This window comes from Chanodichthys erythropterus, chromosome 9 (genome assembly GCF_024489055.1).
Source record: "Chanodichthys erythropterus isolate Z2021 chromosome 9, ASM2448905v1, whole genome shotgun sequence".
In the NCBI taxonomy this organism is placed as follows: domain Eukaryota; kingdom Metazoa; phylum Chordata; class Actinopteri; order Cypriniformes; family Xenocyprididae; genus Chanodichthys; species Chanodichthys erythropterus.
The window spans coordinates 7860564-7882700 of NC_090229.1; the positions used below are offsets into that span (position 1 = coordinate 7860564).

General features: G+C 36.3%; 1 protein-coding gene across 1 annotated transcript in view; it reads left to right on the forward strand.

Annotated features, from left to right (window-relative positions):
• Positions 1-21280, forward strand: part of grm6a (glutamate receptor, metabotropic 6a) — a 61956-nt gene extending 40676 nt beyond the window's left edge. The window contains exons 9-11 of the mRNA XM_067393512.1: positions 5296-5607; positions 9667-9912; positions 20385-21280. Of these exons, the coding sequence (XP_067249613.1) occupies positions 5296-5607; positions 9667-9909 (555 nt within the window). The 3' untranslated portion in view covers positions 9910-9912; positions 20385-21280. The remainder of the gene's footprint in view (positions 1-5295; positions 5608-9666; positions 9913-20384) is intronic.
• The last annotated feature ends 857 nt before the right edge of the window (positions 21281-22137 follow it).

Genomic DNA, 22137 nt, shown 5'->3' on the forward strand with positions numbered 1-22137 from the left:
TCCAAATTCTGACCGGTGTATTATTATGCTCAATCCTCTGCGCTTCCGCATTCGCCAATACGTCATTGCGTCTCGTCAGAGGTTACGCTTCCTCCGTAAGTCGACTTGCGTACTGATGTTTGCCGGAAGCTGGTTATTATAGTTTATAAAGTTGTAAATATGGATATTTTTCTTACAAGAACACATCACTTCAGAAGGCCTTTATTAACCGCCTGGAGCCGTATGGATTACTTTTATGATGGATGGATGTGCTTTTTTGACCGCCATTCACTACCATTATAAAGCTTGGAAGAGCCAGGATATTTTTTAATATGACTCCTATTATGTTTGAGAGAATATAGTCATAGGATGGCTTGAGGGTGAGTGAAAGTATTAAAAAAAAAAAACCTTATGGCCACAAACTTTTGAACCTTTTAATAGACCCTGCCTATTAAGTTTGCACAGAAAAAAATATTTAACAAAAAATCACCTTTAACATTTAACTTTATACATTTATTAAAATCTGCAGCTTTGGTGAGGAATGCAAGGACAAATTAATGAATTAAAGAATTATTCATTGAATTAGTAAAGAAAACTGTCCAGTTTATCACACTGTCCAGAATTCGGTTGAGAGGCACTTTAGCGAGTCCTAATCTTACTGAGACATACATGAAGCTTTCTAGCCAAACACAGGTTCATGAGCGATACAGAGCCACTGTTTATGGTAACTAAAGCCCCTATACTGTATTCCATTCTCAATATGTCCCTGTGGATGAATTTTGAGGTTTTGTCAGTAGCAGTTTCGCAGCCAAGCAGATTCTCCTGTGTTTGTATACTCTGCCCAAGCTGATAAGCTGCCTGCAGACCTCATCATGTTGAGTGCTTGGGCTTCATTCTGCTTGTGCCAGCAAACGTGCTAGCCACGCTAATGTGCAAAAGCAACAGATTCAACATCAGTAAAGGCGAAAAAATGCTTTTGCGATTTACAGGTGACAATAAAGCTCTGCCGATGTCGATACACATCGTGTCTGCTGATAAACACCTCTCCGCCGATTAAAAACTGCTGATTGGAACTTTTACAAAAGAATATTTTAAAAGCTTTTGTAGTTCACGCTTAGCCCCAGAATTATGCGCATGACTCACTGGCAACAGCGCGGGGGAGACGAGATTAACAGGACGTTAGTGGGAGAATGATTGACAGCAGGACGTTTCTCAGCACCTCCTCCAGCTCATGTTGGCAGATGTGTCACCGATGCTGAGTGTGGAACGGAACTCCGCCGAGTGATTCTGACAGCAACATCTGTCTCCCCGGCAACACGCCGGCCGCCCGGCTGCTGCACTGTTCTCTTCCCAGCCGTAGAAGTTTCTCTGAAAGTTTTGCACGTTACCTGATGAGCACCTCAATCAGGATGAGTCACTTCCTAGTCGGAATGTTCTTGTTGAGAACAGATGCAAAGGACGCTCTCTAAATCACGCCCCTAACCAGCTGCTTTCATCCGGTGACCCTCCGCACTTTCATGGTGAATGACTTTGCTACATTATGATTTATGGTGATCATACGTCCCCTGTAGCCATTCTTAGAAAAGTCCTTGTTTCATATTTGGTGTTCAAAATGTAAAACTTCCCAGCTAACAGGGAACATTCTCTGAATTTTAGCTAATGTGTGGCATGTTCTTATAGTTATGAACAAACGTGCTTCCAGTAACGTTTAGAAAACATTTGTTCTGTTTTCTGGGGCCCTATCATACATCTGCTGCAATGTGACGCTAAGCACAGCGCAAGTGTTTTTTGCTAGTTTCAGCCCGACACAGTTATCATTTTCATGTCCAGCACCACATTGTTTAAATAGCAAATGCACTCGTGGATATCTGTTCACCCATGTTACCTGGTCTGAAAACGAGGTGTGTTCAGGTGCACTGTTGGCGTGTTGCTATTTTGAGGCAACTGAAAATGACTGTACCTTTGACCTACAAAAACCTGATCTAAAGTCAATGGTGCTGTATTTTTTTATTTTTTTGTTATTTAAACAAAAAACAACACTCTGCTTGTTACACACACAGGGACTCGTAGCAGCACACAAACATGACAAATATTAAAAATAAAAGCATTACATTGTAAAACATTATTATTGTGTACAAGATAAAAATGCCTCCATGTCATAATGGATAGTCATTGGATGTATCAGAATTACCCTTTCTTGCAGTAATGACGTATCTAATTATTTGAACAATCGTGGCAACACACACATGTATTTAAACTGATCAGTCAGGTTGAGGGTGTCTATATTCCACCATGTAAATAGCAATCTGCCATGGTTCAAGCCCACCTGGCTTTTAATGGGAATGGAAGATGACACTCTGATTGGATTATTGCACATTAAGCCCAAAACACACCCATGACTCATTAAGAGACTAGGTACCACTCTTTTTGAACCATGCACCTGGTGCACCAACCATTTTTTCCATTATTAAACTAGCAAAAGTGGATTCGGACACGCCCTAAATGCATCTGCGCCATGGGCTTCAGACCATATACCTAGATCATTAAAATAGGGCCCCTGGTCTTTAATAATGTTCTCAAAAAGTTAGCACAAAAACCATTATTTATACATCATTCATGGAACTTTTTTTTTTTTTTCAGAACATTCAAAAGTAACATTCCCATTATGTTTGAAGAATGATAAAACAGAATGTTCCCTTAAAATTTGTATGACCAATAAAAAAAAACATTTTTAAAACATTAAAAAAAAAAAGTTTTCATAACCCAATGGGAGCGTTATGTTCTTATAACATGTACAGTCAAACCAAAAATTATTCAGACACTAGATTTTTTATATTTTTTTACTAGTGGGTGCAGGACACTATAGTTCATTTATGTAAGTGAGGATAGCAAAATAAAGTAAACTGTGACATATTATACCCAAAAAATGTTCATACAGTGGACTACCAGTAAAATTGATAAACATTTGGAACCAAAAATTATTCAGACACTTTGACCTGACCATGTTTTGCTTAAGTGTTATCTGACATAATTAAGATACATTTTTTCTGACACAGTTTATCTCTGAAATCTTGTCATATTTTATTACCATTTTTTTCACCTACACTGTAAAAAAAATCCCAGTAAAATTTACGGTAAAAAACCGGCAGCTGTGGTTGCCAGAACTTTACCGTAAAAAATACAGTAGCAATGTAAAACAAATCTGTTACATTTACGGTAAAATAACGTATTTCATTAACTGATATAATGTTAATTTACCAACCTAATGAAGTACTAATATCTGTTTTGCACCTTTATAATACACTGACAGTCACCAAACACAGTGGTGATGAGAGTCACATGATGAATCAAAGTTCATCACAAGCAGATTTTCCACAAGCTGAGAAGGACAACACTAAGATATAGAAGTTGCACACAGTGTCATTCACACACACACACTAAACACCATCATGGTAACTGGTAAATTTTAAAAATGCAATAAACATTAATTTAACAACATTTGATGTAACATAAAACCCTAATGTAGATAACTGATTAGAAAAAAATGAGAAAAACTAAGAAGAAACAGAGTTATTGTTATTTTTCACTTTCAAAAACTGTGAATTTAACAGTATTTTACCTCTAAAATTACATTAAATGTACCGTTAGATCTATTACAGTTATTCACCGTATATAGTACGGAAACTTTCTGTAAACCAATTGACAGTTTTTCACCGCAGCATTTTTACAGTCTTTTACTGTTAAAATCACGGTCATTTTTTACAGTGTATAGTGAATAAACTGTATTAATGAATGAAATGTTCAAGGTGTCTGAATACATTTTGGTTTGACTGTATTTTTGTTAGCTGAGTTACAGTATGTGCTAGATATTGCACATTATTATATTTTAAAAAACATGTGATTTCAATTTCAGCTTTTTTTTTCAGTTTTAGCTAAAGGAATAAGAAACTCACATGACAGAAGTAATTTAAGATAATCAATGCTGTTCTTCCATGTCTGAAGTTCATTGAAATTGTCTGCCTGAATATTATGAGAAATATACTATAATATAATATGTTCATAGTGAGATCTCTCATTTTTGATTGCAGACTTCGACAAATTGGTGCACAGTTTTAGACATTGTAAATCTACAGGTGACACATGAGAGTCTTTAAGTCTCCATTTTGCTGTCTATTTTATCTCACTTGAGTCAAGGAAGGAAAAGATAGATTTCAAAGAGATTTTATTGTAATTTTTCTTTCCTATGGGCAGTCCTAACCTGAAATATCAGGGATGTTGTTGACCCAGGAGCATGTTTACTAATATTTATTTATATACTACATTGCATACAACAGGACATGGAAATAAAGTTAATAATTTTTTATAATTTAATAAAGTAATTTACTCAAATTGCATGCATGAATGTATGTACAAAAAGGTCTAAATGTACATTACCATTCAAAATTTTAAGATTTTTTTTTTTAGTTTTTGAAAGAAGACTGCATTTGTTTGATCAATATTACAGTAAAAAATATATGAAATCTTATTACAATTTAAAGCAACTGTTTTCTATTTGAATATATTTAAAGATGTAATTTGTAGTTGAATTTTCAGCATCATTACTCCAGTCTTCAGTGTCACATGATCCTCTAGAAATCATTCTAATATGCTGATTTGCTCAAGAAACATTTCTTTTCATTATCAGTGTTGAAAACAGTTGTGCTGCGTAATATTCTTATAAATAGAATATTAATATTCTTATAAATAGAAAATTAAAAACTGCATTTATTTGAAACTGAAATCTTTTATAATATTAAAAATGTCTTTACATCACTTTAGTGCATCTTTGTTAAATAAAAGTATTCATGTCTTTCAAAACAAAAACTGTAGTGTAATGTAGTTGTCTCTGACAGTCTACATTTATTATGGTCAAAATACACAAAACTTGAATTGTTCCCCTTTTTTATTTCAGAATTAAAATCATTCAGTTTTAAATACTATATTTCAGCTCAACTAGACGTATCCCCTTTTTTTCGTTTCAGAAATCTGGGCACGTTATTATAAAGCGAGGAGAGGATCTTAAAGTTTCTTTTGTGCCTTTAAAAAAGCACTTTAAAACCCATCATTAAGAGCAATCAGGCTGATAGGTGGCCTATTTTAACCAGTAATCTTGTGCAAAGTCGTGTCTGCTGAAGACTGACTAAAACAGCCTTTTTACATTTTATTCTACATCAATCTAACAGCAGCTCTTGACAAATGAGTCTGACCTTCTGGCTGACGCAGTCTCGCCGATAATGATAAGCTTTTGCTTCCTCCCGTCTCTTGCGCTCTCCGCAGGTTGTGGGTGTTTTCATCTGGTTTGGCGTGATGCCGCCACACACCACCGTGGACTACGAGGAGCAGCGGCCGCCCAATCCAGAGTTGGCACGTGGCATCTTGAAGTGTGACATGTCTGATCTGTCGCTCATCTGTTGCCTGAGCTACAGCATCGTGCTGATGGTCACATGCACTGTCTACGCGGTCAAGAGCAGAGGTGTGCCTGAGACTTTCAACGAAGCTAAACCCATCGGCTTCACCATGTATACCACCTGCATTGTCTGGCTGGCGTTTGTGCCTATTTTCTTTGGCACAGCACAGTCCACTGAGAAGGTGAGATGTGCGTTATAATGTGATTGATTATTCATGTTGTTAAACAAATGGTTCTCCCAAAAATGCAAATCATTTACTCACCATCATGTCGTTCCAATCCTGTATGTGGAACACAAAAGGAGATATTTGCAAGACTTTACATCCTACTGTTCCATAGTTTCAGGGTCAGTATTTTTATTTTATTATTATCAATAATTTGATAATCAGATCAATTATTTCATTAAATTGATCAAAAGTAACAGAAAAGACATTTATAATGTTAGAAAGATTTCTATTTCAAGTAAATAAAAAAGCTGTTCTTTTTACTCATCAAACAATCCTGAAAAAAATGTATCACCAATTCCATAAAAATATTAAGAAACACAATTAGAAATGTTTCTTGTGCAACAAATCAGCATATTAGAACGATTTCTGAAGGATCATGTGACACTGAAGACTGGAGTAAGACAGCTTTGTATGTCAGGAATTTGATAATATATTCAAATACAAAACATTTTAAATTTTAATAATATTTCACAATATTACTGTTTTACTGTATTTTTTGCATAAAATTCTTTCAAAAGCATTAAAAAAAATCTTACTGACCCCAAACTTTTAAACGGTAGTGTATAAAGTGACAAAATGCACCATAAAAGTGGTTCAACAGACTCATGCTCAATATTCCACATCTTCTGAAATACTATGAAAGCTTTTTGTGAGAAACAAACTGAAATTGAAGTTCCTCAAATGCTCAAATCATATGCACATATTCAAACTTAGCATGCCAATGCATCTTCCCAGTTTTATGTCACTGCCGTGTAACACCATACGGCAAGTTTGAACATGGAGAAGTGCAAATGAGACCTTTGGGATGGTTTGAGGTTGAATTTGACCTCATTTTCCATGTCCTGATGAAAAAGCCTCCTCAGAAGTGGATTCCAGTGGTGTTTTAGGAGAGGAGTAATCCTCCACTTTCCCATTTAAAGGATTAGTTCACTTCAGAATTAAAATTTCCTGCTAATTTGCTCACCCCCATGTCATCCAAGATGTTCATGTCTTGCTTTCTTCAGTCGAAAAGAAATTAAGGTTTTTGAGGAAAACATTCCAGGATTTTTCTCCATATTGTGGACTTCAACAGTTATGTAATTACGTAATCACGTTGGAAAGGTAACGCGTGACGTAGGCGGAAGTGCTGATCCAGTGTCTACAAAGTGAACGTGCAAAGACTAAGTCAAACCCCCTTTACAAAAAAAAGGTAAAACAACAATGTCGGATGAGTTTGAAGTTGGAGGAGAAAATGAGATGGAGTTTTTCACCCTGCGTCACGCTTGACCTTTCCAACATGATTACGTAATTCAAACCGCATCGCAGAGCAGTGCAATATGAGCATTTGTGGTTAAAATGTATATACATTTTTATTGTTTTTAGAAAATGACCGTTCATTTTGCTAGATATGAACGAATGTGCATCATCTGGGATTGAGTAGAGCCATTTGAAGCTGCACTGAAACTGCAGTTTGGACCTTCAACCTGGTTGGTAACTGTTGACGTCCACTATGAGAAAAATCCTGGAATATTTTCCTCAAAAACTTTAAATTCTTTTCTTTGACTGAAGAAAGAAAGACATGGGGGTGAGTAAATTTTCAGGACATTTTAACTGTGAAGTGAACTAATCCATTAATATACTATTTCATGGAAGAATATGTCATACTATGAAAACAAAATCTGTTGCAAATGCTGTTTTGTATGGAAGTGTTTTTCATCATTACCTGGTGGTGTTGCTAGTTGCTTCTGTGTTAATGTTCTTGTATAAAAAACTGTAATGCTTTTCTCATACATTTACAATGGGACAGAGAGCAATACTACGCATGAAAGATTCAGATGTTGCCTTTTCCATCTTCAAAACACAATTTATAGAAATGCAACACCATCTCTCTGTGAAACAAGTTCCAGTATTTACACCACAGTTCTGCTCCAACCCAGCAACAAAAGAGCGAAGCTTAGTTGCCATTTAAGTCCTTAAGTAGAAAATTATGTGAAATGAAGTCATTTCAATATGAAGGCATTGAAGTAAGCAACAACCTGCCAGGCTCACGATAACAAGTCCAAGTTGTATTGCTCACAGTTTCTCTTTTGAAGAGGCCTTTGATATGGCAGACATGGAAAGGGATGAGATGTGAAAAAAACAACATTTCATTTCTCCCCTTTATCTCCCAAAGACACACCATGACACAGAGACAAAGACTCTTCCACCCACCAATGAGGTTCCGGGGGTTTGACTGTGGGAGGAGGTTGATAACGGGAGTGTTTGGGAGCCTGAAAGACAATGTCGACCCATCTTAATAAAGCCAGAAGCCTCGTCAGCGGGAATTAGGAATTAGAGCATTATTTAATGCTGCATAGATTAAACGACCCAGGTAGCTTCCCACTGACATGCCGTTTAATGCACCGCACTAATACTATATGTGTCATTTCCTGGTGAGCACTCTTGGGTGGGCAGGTGCTCTTTTATTTGGCTTTGGCAGCCACATATGATGAACATTGTGAATGTTTATATTGATGCATTGCCATGGACTGTCCAAAGGAGGATTTTATTACTCAAAGGTTGTGTTTTCATAGCTCAGAAGGCCTTAAGGATGTTTAATTTAAGCATCACATTTGATGTTTCTTCTGTTAATTTTAGGAAACAAGAGCGATTAAAATGAATGTGTATACACCATTAATACACTACCATTCAACAGTTTGGAGTAAGAAAGGTTTTTAAAAACATTAAACATTAATACTTTTATTCAGCAAGGATTCTTAAGTTGATCAAAAGTGACAAAATATTATTCTGTTTATTCAAACTATCAATCTATTTCAAATAAATGCTTTTCTTTTGAACTTTCTATTCATAAAAATGCTGAAAAAAATGTATCACGGTTTCCAAAAAAATATTAGGTAGCAAAACTGTTTCTTGATCACCAAATTCAACTTTGAACAAGGAATAAATTACATTTTAAAGTGTATTCAGATAGAAAACTGTTGTAATAATATTTTACAATATTACTGTTTTAATGCATTTTTGATTAAATAAAATGCAGCCTTGGTAAGCGTAAGAGACTTAAAAAAAAAATTAAGAAAACAGACCCCAAACTTTTGAATGGTATTGAATAATATGTTTATATATATATAATATGTTTCTAATTTTATGTTAATACGAATGAATAATTATCTCTTTGTCTTTAAAAAATTGTACAAAATAAATAAATAAATAAGAAAGAAAGAAAGAAAGAAAGAAAGAAAGAAAGAAAGAAAGAAAGAAAGAAAGAAAGAAAGAAAGAAAGAAAGAAAGAAAGAAAGAAAGAAAGAAAGAAAGAAAATAATTTATATAATTACACATTTTTATAATTTGGTCTTGGAAGAATCTGATGAGAAATATTTGAGTTCATATTGAAATTACTTTGAGTTTTGCAAATTAGTTTAGCAAGTCTTTTTAGCATAGTTGAGATCTCTTCTGAAGCTCTGAGATTACTAGAATCTATCAAGAGAAAATAAAAAATAAACAGAAGACAAAACTCCCCATTTCTTCTCCATTTAGTCTCATGTCTATCTAGGAATAACTGAGATATTAAAGGGAGAGTTCACCCAAAAATTCTCTCATCATTTATTGAACCTCATGCGTTCCCCAATGTGTATGACTTTCTTTCTTTAGATAAAAACAAACAATATTTTTTAGGAAAATAATCAATTTCTGTGAGACCATATAAGGCAAGTGAATGGCTGCTGCTCGGTTGACGCTAGAAAAATCACACACACACCAATCCATATGACCCCAATGGGTGAATCAATGTCTGTGTGATAGAACTGTTTGTGTTTATCTGAAGAAAGAAAGTCATACACATTGGGGATGGCATGAGGGTGAGTAAATGATGAGAGAATTTTCATTTTTGGGTGAACTATCCCTTTAAAATGATCTCAGTTGTGATCTAATAGGGTCTTTCAAAAGATTTTTGCTTTAACGTATTCAGCATTCATCTGATCATTCAGATGACTCTGTCATATTTAACTCTTGACGTTCCGTTTCCTGTGTTTGATCTAGATGTTCATCCAGACAACGACACTGACCGTGTCCATGAGTCTGAGTGCCTCCGTGTCCCTGGGGATGCTCTACATACCGAAAGTCTACGTCATCGTCTTCCACCCGGAGCAGAACGTGCAGAAGCGCAAGCGCAGCTTCAAGGCTGTGGTGCAAGCCGCCACCATGTCCTCACGCCTCTCGCAGAAATCCATCAATGACAAGCAGAACGGAGAGACCAAGATCGAGCCAGACAGGTCACAGTAGCAGGTAACAGCCACGCTCAGATTCTTGGAAAAGTGAAAGGAGTCTGTTCTGAATATCCTGAGATGCCATTGAAGCCTGGAAGAGTGATACAAATAAAGCCGGGTACACACTGTACGATTTATAAAAGTCCTTTACGACTGTTGCTTGTCAGACTGTATGAACATGATCCTCGCTGTAAGCCATGTCACACTGTGGGATCTCAGTTGACGCACGTCCGGAGTTTTACATCATCAATCCGTGACACGTTCAGTGACGTGAGCTGCATTTACATGCGGGATAAAAATGGTGGCTAGCAGACAAAAACAATCTCTAGCATTAATTTTGATCACTGGAAAAAAGTTTTTATTAATATTTTACATTTATTCATTTGGCAGACGCTTTTATCCAAAGGGAGAAATGTTGTCTAAATGTTGTCTAAATGTTACTTTAAGTTTTCATTTTAAATTTAGTTAAATTTTTTAGAATTTTTTGTTATGTGCTTCTGTCATTTTTATTAGTTTTTTTTATATTACTATTTAGGTTTCATTTATTTTAATTTCAGTTTTAGTGTTTCCAGATAGTATTTTAGTGGCATTTAGACAACATTTCTAATTTTCGTTTAGCTTTTCATCTAATATTTACATTTTATTTCAGCTTTATTTCAATTAACAATAAATGTTTTAATAGTTTTAGTTTTAGTTAACAATAATAACCCTGCATATTATTGCTTTAAAAGATTAGTTCACTTTAAAATTAAAAGTACCCCATGATTCACTCGCGCTCAAGCCATCCTAGGTGTATATGACTTTCTTCTTTCTGATAAACACAATCGGAGATATATTAATAATCACCCTGATGCTCCAAAGCTTTATAATGACAGTGCACGCTCAAAAAAGTGCATCAATCATAAACGTACTCCACATGGCTCCGGGGGGTTAATAAAGGCCTCCTGAAGCATTTGTGTAAGAAAAATATCCATATTTAACAAGTTAAGAAGTAAAATATCTAGCTTCTGCCAGACCGCCTTCCATATTCAACTTACAAAGAAAGTGTAAAACTCATGGGGTAATTTTCATTTTAAAGTGAACTAATCCTTTAAGCGATCAGATTTCTCATTTTCATTAGACAATAAAATGGTTAAAAAACCCATAGACTTTAATCAGGGTAGCGCCATATTATATTTTTGACAGAAATGAAAATGAGTCTGTAAGGGATAGAACAGTGTGTTCAATAGATTGCACTGTTGTTTAACAAAATACAGATTGTTCAGCTGACGAAACGTCTTTCTGAGAAAACAACTTCAAAAACAAACAATCCATATAAAAGCAATAAGCCCCAAGAAGCCGTGGTTTACAGTGAATTTGTAACAGCTAAGGGGCGTTGTTAGGCACGATGTGGAGGGGAGTTTCTGTTATAAATTCACTGTAAACCACAGCTTCACTTATTGCTTTTATAAAATGGTTACCACACAATACAAATAATAAAGCCAAAAAATATGTATCAGTGAAACTTTCATGAAGTAAAATCATTTTTCCTTCCGCTGGAAAAAATAGTCCCTGACTGTGAACAGCAACAGAAGTTACATTTATTATGCCATTAGGTGGGAGCAAAGATTGTCTTTATGAGCGAGTCACTCAGTCGAAAAGACTTTTATAGTGAAACTTGTTGTGAACACGGAACAAGACGAAAATGACAAATGCTTTGACTAGCGCTGTCAGTGTCAGCAGGGCACGGAAAACCCATTAAATGTTAAAGGTGCCATTGAATGTTTTTTTACAAGATGTAATATAAGTCTAAGGTGTCCCCTGAATGTGTCTGTGAGGTTTCAGCTCAAAATACCCCATAGATTTTTTTTATTCATTTTTTTAACTGCCTATTTTGGGGCATAATTAGAAATGCGCCGATTCAGGCTGCGGCCCCTTTAATTGCTCGAGCTCTCGACTCTATCATTGCATAAACAAAGTTCACACAGCTAATATAACCCTCAAAATGGATCTTTACAAAGTGTTTGTCATGCATGCTGCATGCATACATCGGATCCTGTGAGTATAGTATTTATTTGTATGTTTACATTTGATTCTGAATGAGTTTGATAGTGCTCCGTGGCTAAAGCTAACATTACACACTGTTGGAGAGATTTATAAAGAATGAAGATGTGTTTATGAATTATACAGACTGCAAGTGTTTAATAATGAAAATAATGACAGTCTTGTCTCCGTGAATACAGTAAGAAACGATGGTAACTTTAAAAACATTTAACAGTACATTAGCAACATGCTAACGAAACAGTTTACAAATATCACTAAAAATATCATATCATGGATCATGTCAGTTATTATCGCTCCAACTGCCATTTTTCGCTATTGTTCTTGCTTGCTTACCTAGTCTGATGATTCAGCTGTGCACAGATCCAGACGTTAATACTGGCTGCCCTCGTCTAATGCCTTGAACATGGGCTGGCATATGCAAATATTGGGGGCGTACATATTAATGATCCCGACTGTTACGTAACAACTTACGTTGAGATTCGCCTGTTCTTCGGAGGTCTTTTAAACAAATGCGATTTATATAAGAAGGAGGAAACAATGGTGTTTGAGACTTACTGTATGTCATTTCCATGTACTGAACTCTTGTTATTTAACTATGCTGAGGTAAATTAAATTTTTAATTCTAGAGCACCTTTAAAAGGACAAGATCGCAGTGGACATTCAGGCTACGTCTACACTAATCCGGATATATTTGAAAACAGAGTTTTCGTCTAAAAACGCTCCGCGTCCACACTATCATTTTCAAATGTTTTCCAAAAGTTGCTCATCCACACTGAAACGTATGAAAACACTTACATCCCCCTACTGCGCATGAGTAAAGCTTCGACTTGCGTCATTCCCGCTAGGCGTTTATTTACTTTCCGGCTCTTTTAAACTTTGAGGCAATGTTGAGGAAAGGCACTGAGTTTTTTAAATGGACCGACAGTGAGGTGGAGTTGTTGCTGCGAGTAACACAGGAGTATAAAGTGGCCAAAGCAAGCGAGAATGTAGACTGGGAGACGTGTCTTGGCTGAATTGGTCATATGACTGCATCACATGACTAAAAATGCGTCATCGTATTCAAAAGCCTCCGTTTTCACAGTCCACACTACGACGCAAAGACGGCGTTTTCAAATTTATCCGCTTTGGAGAGCGTTTTCCAAAAGCTATATTTTCGTTGACTTAAAACGCTGTCTCAGTGTGGACGGAAGGCCAAAACAGAGAGAAAAATATACGTTTTCAAACGAAAACGTATTAGTGTGGACATGGCCTTAAACAGATTTTTTTATTATGAACATAGGACTGACCTGAAAGAAAATGCAAAATCTGAATGCAGGTAAAACACTCGGCCACTCGATATCACTCTCACAATACTCTTCTGCATAATGCAGTAAGCTTCAATGAACAAAATCAATTGAGAACAAACATATGTTTACCATGTTGCTAAGAGTGGTTGCTAAGACAGACTTAGCAACATACACACTCAGTGGTGCATCGATACTTATGTAATGCGGTCAATGCGGCTCAAAACGCGGCTCAACCAATTAGAATCAATCCCTCACAGCCTTGTTTTCATCCGCGTTAAATTCAATATGGCATCTAACCTGACTAAAATACTAAAATTGCTGGTTAATTCTAACCTGGCATCTATTGACAGAGAGAACCGTAATTTCTAGGATATTAAAGCGACTTGTCTGATCACCCTAGCATCCATCTATCAACACCACAACAACTAATCAACTGCGTAGGAATGCACTAAAAACATTCAGAACACCATAAAGCCCTGGCAACTACCCACGTAGCATTTTTATACTGTGTTTAGATTCTGCTGTGAATTCATATTTGCTGAAAAAAGAAAACTGGACTTTTATGGCTTTTGAATGACTTATACCAGGAGATCTGCTGAGAAATACTGCTCCATAATATATTTCATTGCAATAAACTATCCTCAAAGCTTCCAAGATGGGATTGTTAGGGAACTCGATGCTTTAAATCCAATATTTAAGGTGCCCTGAATCTTTTTACGTGAGTTGTATTGAGTGCCCCCTCACATTTTTATATCCATAACATCTCCCTCTCTCTCTCTTCCTCTTCCTCTTTTAAATTGCAGTGAAATGCTTTTGGGTTTATTTTCCACTTGTTCTCTATCTCTGCAAGCACACATTTGCTTCCTCAACACATGCAGTTTGAAGCAGCACATCTCATTACTTTCATATTACTGAGCTTTTGGACGCAAAAAAATCACTAAGCCTGCACAAAATTCTTGAAATGATGCTTGTTGATATGGATATTTCTCTGCATTGCAATATTTTGGTGCACAAGCGAAGAAACTGGAAGGAGAAAATTAATTATGAAAAGTATGTGGATAGAAGTGTATTGAATATGATTAATTTATGGTTTTTATGAATGCATTTATTAATAAAACAAATGCTAAATAATCTATTATATATTATGAGTTCTTTTTCTGTTCTCTCCCCTTATAATTTTGCCGTATGACAACTAGTCCGGTGTCCTTTTTTTACATTTTTGCCTTTATTTAATTTTATGTACTATAGTTCAAATGTTTGGGGTCAGTAAGATTTTTAAAATCTTTTTGAAAGAAGTCTATTTTTACCAAGGCTACAATTATTTGGTCAAAAATACATGAAAAAAATAACTGTTTTCTATTTGAAAATATTTTACAATGTAATTTTTTCCTGTGATTCAAAGCTGAATTTTCAGCATCATTACTCCAGTCTTCAGTGTCACATGATCCTTCAGAAATCATTCTAATATGCTGATTTGCTGCTCATGAAACATTTCTTATTATTATCAATGTTGAAACGGATTATTTTTTTTCCTTTTTTTTCAGGATTCTTTGATGAATAGAAAGTTCAAAAGAACAGCATTTTTTTTTTAAATTCAGTCCCTCCAGGATTTCACGATTTCGCAGAATTAATAGCATCGCTGTGAAATCTCATGAGAAGCATTCACATACATAGCAGAATTTTAAACCACAGATATCAGATCAAACAGTTTCCACGTTGGCACTGTTTGATCTGATATCTGTGGTTTAAAATTCTGCGATGAATGTGAATGCTTCTCACGAGATTTCACAGCGATGCTATTAATTCTGCGGTGAATTCAAGCACTTTCTTCTCAACGCTGTGTAATCTGGAAACCATGATAAACATTGTGCCACTAACATTAACATAAATAACTTGTGGCAGGAATGGTCTTGGTTTTCGAGTGCTTTTAAGTGCTTCACACAACTTTTCCCAGCACTTCAAAGCTTTAAATATTGCCCAATTTGAATGTTATTTTTAATGTGATGTCCAAAACATTATTTGTTCATCCTTCATAGTTTGTCCCCATGTGTAAAACAAAAAGGTGTCATGATGTAGGAAAGCAAACACTTATTTAGGAATAAAAAAGTAAAAATTACCACTGTACTAGATGCTGCAGAGGAGCACTTATTGGCTTATTAGCCATTTCCACTAGTATATATTTTTAATATTTATTAATAATAAAATAAAAGTTAATATCTGCATCTCAACTCAAGCTCAGTGCATGTCTGCCAAATCAAGGAGCTGGTGCCACCTTAGAACTTAAAGGGTTAGTTCACCCAAAAAGAAAATTCTGTCATAATTGTCAATTCCGTTCCACACCCGTAAGACCTTCGTTCATCTTCAGAACACAAATTAAGATATTTTTGATAAAATCCGATGGCTCAGTGAGGCCTGCATTGACAGCAAGTTAATTTACACTTTCAGATGCCCAGAAAGCTACTAAAGACATATTTAAAACAGTTCATGTGACTACAGTGGTTCAATCTTAATGTTGACAAAAATACTTTTTGTGCGCCTAAAAAAAAAGAAATAACGACTTCATTCAACAGTATCTAGGGATGGGCGATTTTAAAACACTGCTTTATGAAGCTTCGCAGCTTTACGAATCTTTTGTTTTGAATCAGTGGTTCGGAGCGTGTATCAAACTGCCAAAGTCACATGATTTCAGTAAACGAGGGTTTGTTACGTCATAAGCGTTTCGAAATTTCAATGGTTCACCACTGGGGGGTGATGATCTCTGTGAACCCATGAAAACATGCTGTAAATATTACCACAGCTTCGCAAATTCAGTCATTTTAGACCGCAAAAATCAGAAAAAAGTCCTGTGAAATCCTCGAAGAACTGAAAATTGAAATCTTTTGTAACATTATAAATGTCTTTACTGTCACTTTTGATCTAATGTATCCTTGCTGAATGAAAGTGTTAATGAGTGCTAATCTTAGATAGTATAGGCATTTTTAAAGCTGGTTAGTTAAAAGCCACCAGTTTGTACATATAATGCTATTTCTTTTGCAGAACAATAGCAGATAGCAGGTAACTTCACCGACCGCAAAACACTATATAGTGCTGAACTGTGCGGTTCAGTCATTGCAGAAACAAAAGCAAGCGCAAATCATCAGCTTGACAGTTGATTGACAGTCATAAGCAGTGATCTGTGTGCTGTTAGCTGCAGTGATCCCTGAAGAGGAGAGTTAGCGATGTCTCACAATTGCCCTATCGCTCCTGCGCCCTCAAACAAGGGATTTTACCCCCGGCTACTACAGACAGACAGTTTCTCATGTCAGTGCAGGTTAAATCACTGGACAAAAAGGCATCTGCTAAAGTAACTGCCCTCATTGTATAGACATTTACAGGCTCTTGCATCTTTTTTTGTTTGTTTTTGTTATTATTTTAAGCAATTGATAAGTTTTTTTCATAAAATGTCATTGTTGTTCATACTGAAGGTCAGTGTTGAGGAAAGTTACTTTTAAAAGTAATGCATTACTATATTGCGTTACGTTTGCGTCTTAGTTACTTTTTATGGAAAGGAATGTTTTATGTTACTTTGTGTTACTATAGCCTCTTTCACATAGAGATTCCGGAAAATGCACGAATAATGTGTCCCGGGATTTGTCCTGGTATCATTTGATTTTGGTTCATTCACACTGCCAGTGATTTTCTGGGCTGGACTTTCTTGTTTGTTTTTTAATAACAAAAAAAGTTCTGTTTTTGTCAAATTTAAAGGCCCTTTCACATCAAAAGAGTCTGTGAGTTTTGTATGGGCAAAATGGAAAATTCAGATTTGCCATTGTTATCCTACTACTACTATTGCAAATAATGGCATAAAAATGAATAACAGACATCATCTCTGAGAAAGATTTCTTCTGCCTGAAGCACAATTTTGAGAGTATTCCCTCACTGCTATCAAAAATGCCTATTATAACTGCCATCTATTGATGTAACCATGAGAAGGCTGTATTTGCCTCTACTAGAATATACTGCATTCATAGGAAATGTGACCGAAACCCTCCAGGACTTGAGTAATAAAGGAAAAACACCCACATATACCACAAGAAGCGTTCGTGTGTGTGTGTGTGTTTTTCTTTGTGTGTCAAAGGAGCATTCAGCAGCATGATATAAAAACATCACAGATCTATTCAGAGCAGACACACTAGATGTGATGGCACATCTTGTTTTTTCTCCCGATCTGTCATTCGTGGGTGTTGCTTACAAGAGGAAGTTAAGGGAGATAAACAACATGTCAGCAAGTCACACTTTTCATGTCCAGAAGCCATATCCTTTTCACTTTGTCATACAACATTTTAGTTGTTGCTTGACCTTTTTTGCCCAGACTTGTGCCACAAAAGTGCTCTGTTTGATTTGATCTATTTATCTATCTATCTATCTATCTGGGGTGTAACGGTACATTTCGGTACATAGTCAGACAATGAATAGTCAGTCAGTCACAGGCGTAGAAGAAAAAGAACAGACGATCTAGATATGCATGTAATCTCTGAACCAGTTTTTCAACTGCGGAATGACAACAATAAAACAGCTTGAGAATAATATCTCACATAGCATTACATTTACCTCAGGCAAGTCATTTAGTGTCCACAGCATGCTAGTTCACTAAATATATGCATTATATTAGCTTATATATTCATTATATTGAATATGTTTTAATTGATATTAGTAAATATATTCATTATATTTACTTTACCTGTTAGTAATGTCTTAATTATTAAATATGTTAAAATCAATTTTATTACAGTAACTGTGTAAATGATTAATAAATGAGTAATAATTTGATTGCAAAACCTGCCTTTTGTGTAATTTACATGTGCAATTATGTGCAATTTACTTTTTTTTTTATTTGACTGTTGATTATTAAATCTAAAAATAAATAGCAACTGAATTTAATAGTTTGGCCTATGTTAATTGTAACCTTTAATATTATAGTAGTGAAATAGATTTTTTATCCTTAAGAAAATGTTAATTATAACTGAATTTATTTAAAGAGAGAGACACAATTTGTTCAATAAACCAATGTTTAAATAAAAAAGAAAAAAGCAATTTTATATTTAGTGTCCTTCCCCCTGCTGTACTGAACTTGTACTGAACCGTGACCTCAATACCGAGGTATGTACCAAACCATCATGTTTGTTTACCATTACACCCCTAATATCTATCTATCTATCTATCTACACACACACACATAGAAAATGGTTATTTTAAATGGTAATATTTCTCAATAATACTGTTTTACAGTGTTTTTGATCAAATAAATGCAGCCTTGGTGAGCAGAAGAGACTTCTAATCTTACAGACCCCAAACGTTTGATCAGTAGCATATACAGTGGGTACGGAAAGTATTCAATTTTTCACTCTTTGTTATATTGCAGCCATTTGCTAAAATCATTTAAGTTCATTTTTTCCCTCATTAATGTACACACAGTACCCCGTATTGACAAAAAAACACAGAATTGTTGACATTTTTGCAGATTTATTAAAAAAGAAAAACTGAAATATCACATGGTCCTAAGTGTTCAGACCCTTTGCTCAGTATTTAGTAGAAGCACACTTTTGATCTATTACAGCCATGAGTCTTTTTGTAAAAGATGCAACAAGTTTTTCACACCTGGATTTGGGGATCCTCTGCCATTCCTCCTTGCAGATCCTCTCCAGTTCTGTCAGGTTGGATGGTAAACGTTGGTGGACAGCCATTTTTAGGTCTCTCCAGAGATGCTCAATTGGGTTTAAGTCAGGGCTCTGGCTGGGCCATTCAAGAACAGTCACGGAGTTGTTGTGAAGCCACTCCTTCATTATTTTAGCTGTGTGCTTAGGGTCATTGTCTTTTTGGAAGGTAAACCTTCGGCCCAGTCTGAGGTCCTGAGCACTCTGGAGAAGGTTTTCGTCCAGGATATCCCTGTACTTGGCCGCATTCATCTTTCCCACGATTGCAACCAGTCGTCCTGTCCCAGCAGCTGAAAAACACCCCCACAGCATGATGCTGCCACCACCATGCTTCACTGTTGGGACTGTATTGGACAGGTGATGAGCAGTGCCTGGTTTTCTCAACACATACCGCTTAGAATTAAGGCCAAAAAGTTCTATCTTGGTCTCATCAGACCAGAATCTTATTTCTCACCACCTTGGCAAACTCCATGCGGGCTTTCATGTGTCTTGCACTGAGGAGAGGCTTCCGTAGGCTTCCACTCTGCCATAAAGCCCTGACTGGTGGAGGTCTGCAGTGATGGTTGACTTTCTACAACTTTCTCCCATCTCCCGACTGCATCTCTGGAGCACAGCCACAGTGATCTTTGGGTTCTTCTTTACCTCTCTCACCAAGGCTCTTCTCCCCCGATAGCTCAGTTTGGCCGGATGGCCAGCTCTAGGAAGGGTTCTGGTCGTCCCAAACGTCTTCCATTTAAGGATTATGGAGGCCACTGTGCTCTTAGGAACCTTAAGTGCAGCAGAATTTTTTTTGTAACCATGGCCAGATCTGTGCCTTGCCACAATACGGTCTCTGAGCTCTTCAGGCAGTTCATTTGACCTCATGATTCTCATTTGCTCTAACATGCACTGTGAGCTGTAAGGTCTTATATAGACAGGTGTGTGGCTTTAATCAAGTCCAATCAGTATAATCAAACACAGCTGGACTCAAATGAAGGTGTAGAACCATCTCAAGGATGATCAGAAGAAATGGACAGCACCTGAGTTAAATATATGAGTGTCACAGCAAAGGGTCTGAATACTTAGGACCATGTGATATTTGAGTTTTTCTTTTTTAATAAATCTGCAAAAATGTCAATAATTCTGTGTTTTTTTTGTCAATACGGGGTGCTGTGTGTACATTAATGAGGAAAAAAATGAACTTAAATGATTTTAGCAAATGGCTGCAATATAACAAAGAGTGAAAAATTTAAGGGGGTCTAAATACTTTCTGTACCCACTGTATATAAGATGCTTTTTTTTCCAGAATCATGCTAACCAGGCAATCCTTGCTGCCTGGTTTGAGGCTATTTTACATTTTTAGCAGACAGTTTGTCTCTACTTTGATGCAATCTTTGTAGGAACCCTTTAAAAAGCGCAAACCCAGCCTACTTTTTTTGCTGAGTGTTGCTGAGTTTCTCTTATTCACAGATCTGTCTTTGCACTTACAGGTGACCCTTGGAACAGCTGTGTGGATCTCAAATCACTGAGGAAGAGTCTAAGGGAGAGTTTTGCTGTGTTGTATTTTGTGATGCCAGGTGAGGACGTTAATAAAGCCGATGTTACTGACTGTGAAGCACAAACTGCTAACACTGCGAACAGAAAATACTTTATTGAGCATCTTTGTCGAACACTTGAAATGCTTCATAGATAGAATGTGTCCAAGAGCCTTCCTCATCCAGAAGATTTGCAGATAGCACAATGCGATTTGGAAAAATCTCTTGTTGTCCCATTTTTACCTCAGAATGTGTTTATTGTGTGGTTATTGTGTTAAGGTTTTAGCATGAGATGTTTACAGTGGTGCAACTTTGGACATGCACACACTGGCCAAGTAAAAACCCAATGAAAGACCACCAGATTTGATAAAAATACGGAAGAAAAACTCTCCTCACCTTTAACCGTACAGCAAAGTCACTGCTTTATCATCTCCGACTGTGTCATAATACACAATTTTATTTTAGATTATAAGCTCAAAGAATGAATTAGACACTATTTTGAGCCAGTTGTGTATTTGATAGCTTTGTGCATCTTCTATATCTGATATTTATTTAAACGATTCTAACTAGATGTTAATTAGATTCTCATTTTATTTCATTTTTATTTTCATATAATGTATGTATTTATTTAATGATTGATCTCCTTGGCCAAAGACATGTTGGTGCTTTTATAAAGAGATGTATAGGAAAGAAAAAGATTTCAGAACTGAATATCGACAGAGCATCCAGAATGCACCATGTTAAAGAATAATGTACAGTTCAACTTGTTAAACAATGTAAATAGAGGAATCTGGAGTTTTAATGGATGTATGTATTATTTTGTGTGTTCTGAGGCGGTTATTTTGTGTTTGACTGACAACATGCATGGGAAACTCTATCTGAAAAGTCTTATTGTGTTACATGAGTAACATGACTGCTGTGTGTTTTTTCCACATCACATTAAAGAAATGTCAGTTTACGTCTTTCTGTTTTTTACCTCGGTGTTTTTGGATGTTCATATATTCTGCTGATGCTCTACATTGCTTAAAGGGTAGGCAATTTCGAATAGCAATAGCCCGAGCGCTCTGCAAAGCGAGAGATGCCGTTAAATTACCTCATGTCTCAAAGAAAGCACATAACATTACAATAATAATGAACATAAACAACTTACAGAGCTCTTACTTGTACCACCTGACTGCTGCAGAATCATTTCGCCGTTGATAGTGTTGACATAGAAATGCATAAATCTGAGTCTGAGGATGTGAACAGCACAGGTTGCCATCTAGTAATTACGGTTACGGCATGGCGTGAATGCAGCACAAGCTGTTGTTTTGGTTCAGGAGGAGCTGTAAAAGATGACTGCTGTTTGTTTTTGGCTCTCGGTGACTGTCTGTCTTCAAGGTTTTCACAACAAAACCATCCCAATTGCTACTCAAAACTAGCCTAATCACATTTTCAGTGGGGTCCCCTGGTAAAAATTGCGTTCCTGGGGGTAAAATCTGCATTTTTGGTGGGCTTTCCCTGGTAAAATTTGCATTCCAGGAGATAAATATCATGTTATTTGGGGTCGCTTCCACCTGCAGACATGAAAAACAGTGTTAAAGGAGCCCAATTCCACGGGAAAACCGCAGACTTGGCAACACTGCTCTGCATAGCCTTACGGAACGCGCTGATGACGCGTGATGTCTGGGTGCGCGGAGGTATGGAAATACATATGTTGACAGGCAGG